General features: G+C 41.6%; 1 protein-coding gene across 1 annotated transcript in view; it reads left to right on the top strand.

The window, feature by feature from the left end:
• Positions 1 to 584: 584 nt before the first annotated feature.
• LOC102870950 (chromosome unknown open reading frame, human C12orf55) overlaps positions 585 to 7,164 on the top strand; it is a 105,924-nt gene continuing 99,344 nt past the window's right edge. Inside the window, exon 1 of the mRNA XM_006888568.1 lies at positions 585 to 934. Coding sequence (XP_006888630.1) covers positions 585 to 934 — 350 coding nt within the window. The remainder of the gene's footprint in view (positions 935 to 7,164) is intronic.

Below are 7,164 nucleotides of genomic sequence, written 5' to 3' on the forward strand. Positions count from 1 at the left end.
TAAAACTATGCCAGTGGGCAAAAGCCCATGAGGCTGGCATTGGGGTGGGGGTAAGACTGAGAAAAACTGGATGAAATATGTTTACGGCGTTGAAGTCTATGGGGGAGAGAATAGTCTAAAAGTATTATATTTTAGGGCATTATTTTTATCGTAGGAGTATGCAATGAGGGTTGCAGAGTGGATTATATTTGGGGGTAGGGGGTGGGGTTTGGGGAGGTGCGGGGGGGGGATTGTGTACCAATGAGGGAGTTTTTCTTTTGCTTTTCAAGGAGAGGAGCAAATGGGGGGGAGGGGTTTGTGCGGGGAGAAGGGTGCAACAATGAATGAATGGAATTCCAAAATTTCTGTAGATGTTCATTGAAATGAAAAATAAACAACCTAAATTAAAAAAACAAAACAAACAAACAAAAAAACCAACCAAAAAACAACTCCCAAAGACTTCTTTCTCTTTCGAGCCGGCTTCATTCCTTCTTTGGCCTCCAGGGGCCGCTGTGCTTCCCGGGAAACTCGCCAGATGCCTGGTTGCCGGGAGACCGTTGCTAGGCAACCGCGTGCAACTCAGACTCCAGGAAGGTCGTGTCAATATGGCTGCGCAGCGCGCCTCCTCCGTCCATATAGCCAATGTTTCTCCCACGTCGCCGTTGCCGTCAGTACCACCGTCAACTCCGATGTCCACCTTGACCCGGGTCTCAAAGTCGCCCAGGCAGTCAAAGACGAGCTCTGGAGTAGAGGTGTTAAGTAACAGTCCAAGGCTGCCTCCCTCCGCCTGCTCCCAGGACACGTTACCCCTCGCTGTGTTTTATGGGCCCCTGGACGCTAAAAATCCGCTTCTAGCCTCCTTCGAGAAGGAGATCCGGGAGTTACTCGGCTTTATGAAGAGAAAGGCGACTATAGCGATCACAGAGGAGAAGTTGCATGAATTCCAACGGCGTTGGTAAGCAGAGGCAGGTCCCAGGGAGGGCACTGGCCAGAAAAGGTGACCCTTGGGGCCACAGGAGGAGGTAATGGCCTTTGAGGAGTCAGGTTTTGATTTCCAGGAGTCTGGAAAAAAAATTTAAGACTCTCATTGCTATCACACCTCTTAATTCCTGGTGAATTTTCTATATTTGCTTCCTGCTTGGGTCAAAGTAAAATCAAAGTATTTCATAACCTAACTCTTGCTCAGAGTTTCTTCTAACTACTACTGACATCAGTAGCTTCCTGGTTTTTTCAGGAGTGTGTTACAAATTTCCATGTTGTAGGTAAATACTTTTGTATACAGAGAAAGAAATGCAACTTGGAGGTAGGTATCTTGGGATCTTTAATGCCAGGAAAGAAGTTACTCTTCAAATGTGCACTTTCACCCTTTTAGTGTTGTTACTGAGTCACAGTTACTTTTTCTTGATTTTGTGCTTCATTTTGCACATGTGCCCTTTTGTTGATAATATATTTCAACAGACCTGTTAGTGAACCCTGCCCTCTTCTGTGCCATTCTCATCATTTCTGACACACTAAAGTCCATTGCTAAAGTCACTGTGTAAGTCTATCTCATTGAGAGCCTTCCTCTCCTTCACTAACCTTCCATCTTTCTAAGGATGATGGCCCTTTCCGAAGAAGAGTCTCACCTAGCTTCATGTCCAAAGTAAAAAAGAAATAAAAAGTGAAAAAACAAAGCTTCACCATCTTTGTCTCCAAGGAGCACTCTGGCTGTACTATCTAGTGCCTTATCTGCAGAGTCGTAGATAGCCCAATATTTGAGCCTCACAGGCAGTTATAACTCATCAGTGGCTCCCCAGGAGAAAGATATGTAATCTCCTCCCATGCAATTTATAGCCTCAGAAGCCCAGTAGAGGTTAATATATTTTTTCCAGCCATTGAAAAATTATGTTCAACAGGTTTTTATTTACATGTGATATTAATGATGTTGTTGTTATGTGGTGTCAAAGTCACTTGTGACTCATAGAGACCCTATGTACACTAGCCCTAAAACCTGTTCTATCCTGTGACAAACTTATTGTCTCTGACACACCTACCCACATTACCCCAGTCACTGAATCAATCCATCTCATCGAGGGCCTTTCTCTCTTGCACTCTCTACCCTCCCAAGCTTAATGTCCTTCTCCAATGACTGGTCCCTCCTTGTAATATACCCAAAGTATGTCAGACAAAGCCTCAGAATCCTTGCCTCCAACAAGCATCCTGGTTTCACCTTCTTTTGGATGAACCTCTTTGTTCCCTTAGCAATCCGTGATATATTCAATACTCTTCTCCAGCATGGCAGCACAAAGGTATCTTTCTGTCATCCCTTAGTCATTGTCCAGCTGTCTGATGCATAACAAGTAATTGTGAAGATCATGGCGCACCTTAGTCTCCAGACTGACATCATTGCTCTTCAATATAGAGAGTCCCTGACAGCAGACTTTCCCAATGCAATTTGTCTCTTGGTTTCCTGGCTGCTGATACCAAGAGTGTTGATTATAGAGCCAGCCAAACTAAAGCTATTAACAGTCTCAAGCTCTTCAGTATTTATCGTAATGCTGGCTATAGGCCCAGTGGTGAGAATCTTTGTTTTCTTGATGATGAGCTTCAATTCATATTGAAGGCTGCAATCTTTGACCTTCTGCAGCAGGCACTTCAAGGCCTCCTCAGTTTCAGCAAGCAACGATGTGTCATCTTCATAATGCAGATTGCTGATGAGTCTTCCTCCAGTCCTGATGCCATGTTCCTCCTCATATGGCCCCAGCCTCGGGGATGATCTGTTCTGCATATAGATTGAAAAGATATGGATATAGGACACATCTCTGGCACACACCCTTTCTGATTTTTAACTATGCAGTGTTTCCTTGCTCTGTTCTGATGACTATCTCCTGGTCCAAGTATAGGTTTCATATAAGCACAATAAGATGTCTGGGATTCCCATTCTTCTGAGTTAGCCACAATTTGTTGTGATCCACACAGTCAATGAAATACAGGTGACATTTGTCTGGTACTTCCTTGCTTTCCACCAAGATCCATCTAACAAGCTATAATATCCCTAGTACCACTGCCTCTTCTAAACCCAGGCTGCACATCTGGCAGTTCTCTGTTGATGTGCTGTTCGAGTAGTTTTTGGATAATTTTCAACATAATCCTTTTTTGCCTGTTACATTAATGATACTGTTCAATAATTTCCACATTCTTGTCAGGTCACCTTTTCTTTGGTGGGGGGGATGGGAACAAATAGAGATCTCTTCCAGGGGCCAGGTGGTTGGCCTTCAGATTTCTTGGCACAACTTAGTAAGTGTATCCAGGGTAATGTCTGTTCATTGAAATATGTCAATTGGTGTGCCATCAATTCCTGGAGCCTTGTTTTTTACTAATTCTTTCAGAACAGGTTGAACTTCTTCATCATCACAGGGTCTTGCTCATACATTGTTTCATTGAATTATTCTGTGTCAGCCAATTCCTTTTGAGATAGTGACTGTGTATACTTCTTCCATATTCTTTTAATACTTCCTGGATAATTTCATAAAGCATCATTAAATATTGCAATTTAAGGCTTAAATTTGTTCTTCAATTTCCTTCAGCTTAAGAAATGCTGAGCAAGTTCGTTCCTTTTGATTTTCTGACTCCAGCTCTGTGCATATTTCATTATAATACTTTGCTTTGTCTTCCCCATGGTGCCCTTTGAAATCTTCTGTTCAGCTCCTCTTCTAGTACAATATTAAAAGTCTCTTCTGTTTGACAGTTTCCACTTTGTTGTCATCTTTTTTTGGAATGGGAACATATATGGATCTCTTCTGGTCAACTGGCCAGGTCTTCCAAATTCCTTGGCTTAGACTGGTGAGCTCACCTGAAATCTGTCCACCTTGGATGATTCTGTCAAGTACTACTGATGTAGTTTCCAACATCACAGCAGCACACAAGACATCACAGTGAACTGACCAATGAATAGTGGTTATTGCTGATGCCTGATTGTGATGTCAAGGGTTTGTTGCTGAAAATGGCTTTTATGGAGATTAATCAGAACTGACTTTGACAAGCACTGTGGCAATTGGACAATTAAAACAGACATTCGGATGGCGGGGGAAGAAGAAAAAACTGGGGAGGAGGGTAGAGAGAATGGTGCAGTAATGAAGGAATGAAAACCCAAAATCCCTGTAAATGTTCATTAAAACTAATAAAATTTAATTTAAAAAATGGCTTTTATGTCATCCTTCACGTTCTCTGCTCTTTGGCTATTAAGTATTCAATGCATCCAAATCTACTCTTGAGATGGTTAAGTTGGGATAGACTCAAGAATTACACTTGGTTCTTGTGGACATTTTTTAATTTTCTTCAACTTTTATTTGAACTTTGGATGAGTAGTGGATAGATAGTCTGTTCCACAGTCAGCCCTGGCTTTGTTCTGAGTGCTGATATTGCGCTTCTCCACCCTCTCTTTTCATTGATGTAGTAAATCTGATTCCTTTGTCATCTATCAGGTGAGGTCCATGTATATAGTCACCATTTTTATTATTTTTAAAAATGTGTTTGTGATGAATAAACCATAGTTGTTGTTATATGCCATCATGTTGCTTACAACTCCTAGCAACCCTATGTACAACAGTTCTGAACCCTGCTCTATCTTAAGGCAACCTCATTGTCTCTGACTCAGCTATGTCCACTACAAACTATTGTACGAAATTTTGTCATACAATCTTCAGCCTCACTTCTGGCACAAAAGTCATATTTTCTGACTAACATTCCTTCTTTTTTCCAACTTTTTTCCATTCCAGTCACCAATTATCATGGCTGCATCTTGATTGCATATTTGATAAGTTTTAAAATGTATAAGTCGGTAGAAATCCTCAATTTCCTCATTGTTAGCTTTTGTGGTTGGGATACGTATTTGAATAATGGTGGTAGTAATGGGTCTTCCTTGCATATATGTGGATTCTATCACTCACAGCAGTGTACTACAGGATAGATCTTGAAGAAATGTGTTTGTTTTGTTTTGTGTTGTTGTTGTTATTGAGGTTATTGTTGTGTGCTGTCAAATTAGATCCAACTGGTACTGGAGGAGATTGCCCCTCCTCCTCCAGTAGAGCATCTGGTGGATTCGAACCATGCATCTTCAGGATAGTAGCGTGGCTTCTTGCCACTAGGCCACCAGAGCTCCCTTAGAAATGCTTTTTTGAGGTTCAGTGTGACTTCAGTTTTTTCAATCCTGGCATAATAGATTATATAATTCAAAATGATAAGTCCCAGAGTATCTCAGCTCACTAATGTTTACAGTGTCGATTTTTCCATTTTTGTTTTTACAAATTCTAGTTGTTCTAGCTTCCTGGTTTATACATTCCATGCTTCAGTTATTAATAAATGTTTTCAGCTGCTTCTCCTTTTTTTGAATCTTACTATGCCAACAAATGAAGGTGTTTCTTTGGATAACAGCTTTAGACTACCTGAGTCAGTACCTGACTCTAGTTTGTGTTAGGGGCCATCTTTTGGCACTGTATCAAACAATGTTCTTTCATTATTTTAGCAGTTTTGAAGGCCTGTGGTTTTAGAAGTAGTTGGCCAGTCCTGTATCTTGGTCTGGCTTAGTCTAGAAGCTCACCTGAAATCTGTCTACCTTGGATGATCCTGTCAAGTACTACTGACGTAGTTTCCAACATCACAGCAGCACACAAGACATCACAGTGAACTGACCAACGAATAGTGGTTATTGCTGATGCCTGATTGTGATGTCAAGGGTTTGTTGCTGAAAATGGTTTTCCTAGCTCTTGATTGAGTTTGCTACATTGATAAGTGAGAACTTGTGAGTAGGGTTTGTTAGTCTATACACCAGGGGATTGGCTAGTGTCACTATTAAATTGAATGGGTTCAGCTGCAGAAATGTGGAATCTCAGCACCAAAAGGAAGAGGAAACTCATGTGTCACTCAGGGCCAGAGGTTTCTGTGCCAGTCAGGCAAAGATCTACAGGCGAGGAGTAGCAGCCTCAGGAAAAAACCAGAGACTGACATGAGACAAGTCTATGTTGGGACTGTGCCCCATAGAACCAGCATCAGAGGCCTTAACTCAAGCTTGCTGGCAGATTGAGGGAAGACTATAATTGGCAGGACTAAGGGAGCTTTGTAATACTGTGAGGCTCAAGGTCAAAGGACTTGTAATCACATTTGAGAAGCTATCTGGACTGAGGGGTTCCATCCTGCTTCCAATCTGAATTATAGTCTATACATTCCAAAACACCCAATATCAGTGTATGGCTCTGTGAAGACTGGTCACTGCAATGAATTTTGAAGCAGGAGAGCAGTAAGATTGGTGTTGGAATCAGTAGAAGTACGTACGTGGGAAACCATATCTGAATTTATAGGATTTAGTCTTATAGTGTGGATGCTATTGACAGGGACAGTTCCCCTTTGTGGAATAAGAAGTCAGACTTGGCCACCTCCAATGTTACATAGATGGATCTTGGCTGAAAGCAGCAAATACTAGAAAGATGTTTGTGTTTTATTGATTATGCAAAGGCATTTGATTGTGTGCATTATAACAAGTTACTTATAACCCTAAGAAGAATGGGAATCCTAATAAATTGTGTTCATGTGAAACCTGTATGTCCATAGACCAAGAAGCATTTGTCCAACCAGAACAAGGAAACACTATATGGTTTAAAATCAAGAAAGGTGTGTGTTAGTGTTGAATGTTTTTGCTGTAGATATTCAATTTATATGCTGAAAAAACCATTCAAAAAGCTGGATGATATGAAGAAGAATGTGCTATCAGGATTGGATGAAGACTCCTTGACAGCCTGCATTATGCAGATGACACATCCTTACTTGCAAAGAGTGAAGACGACGACTTAAAACACTTGCTACAGAAGATCAGAGACTATAATCTTCAATATATATTGCACGTCAACATCAAGAAGATAGAAATGCTCATTGCTGGACTAATAGACAACTTCATGATGTTGTGTGTTGTGTTGGTATGTGCCGTCGAGTCGCTTGCAACTCATAGCGACCCTATGTACAACAGCCCTAATCTCTGCTCTGTCCTGTGCCAATCACACTGTCTCTGACACTCCCATCCCGATTATCCCAGTCACTCAATCAGTCCACCTCCTAGAGGGCCTTCCCCCACTGCGCTGTCCCTCCACCCTCCCAAGCATGATGTCCTTCTCCAAGGACAGGTCTCTCCTCACAGCATGTCCAAAGTATGTTAGA

The sequence above is a fragment of the Elephantulus edwardii genome, unplaced genomic scaffold, assembly GCF_000299155.1.
Source record: "Elephantulus edwardii isolate Elephantulus edwardi_28Jun2011 unplaced genomic scaffold, EleEdw1.0 scaffold00068, whole genome shotgun sequence".
Classification (NCBI taxonomy): Eukaryota; Metazoa; Chordata; class Mammalia; order Macroscelidea; family Macroscelididae; genus Elephantulus; species Elephantulus edwardii.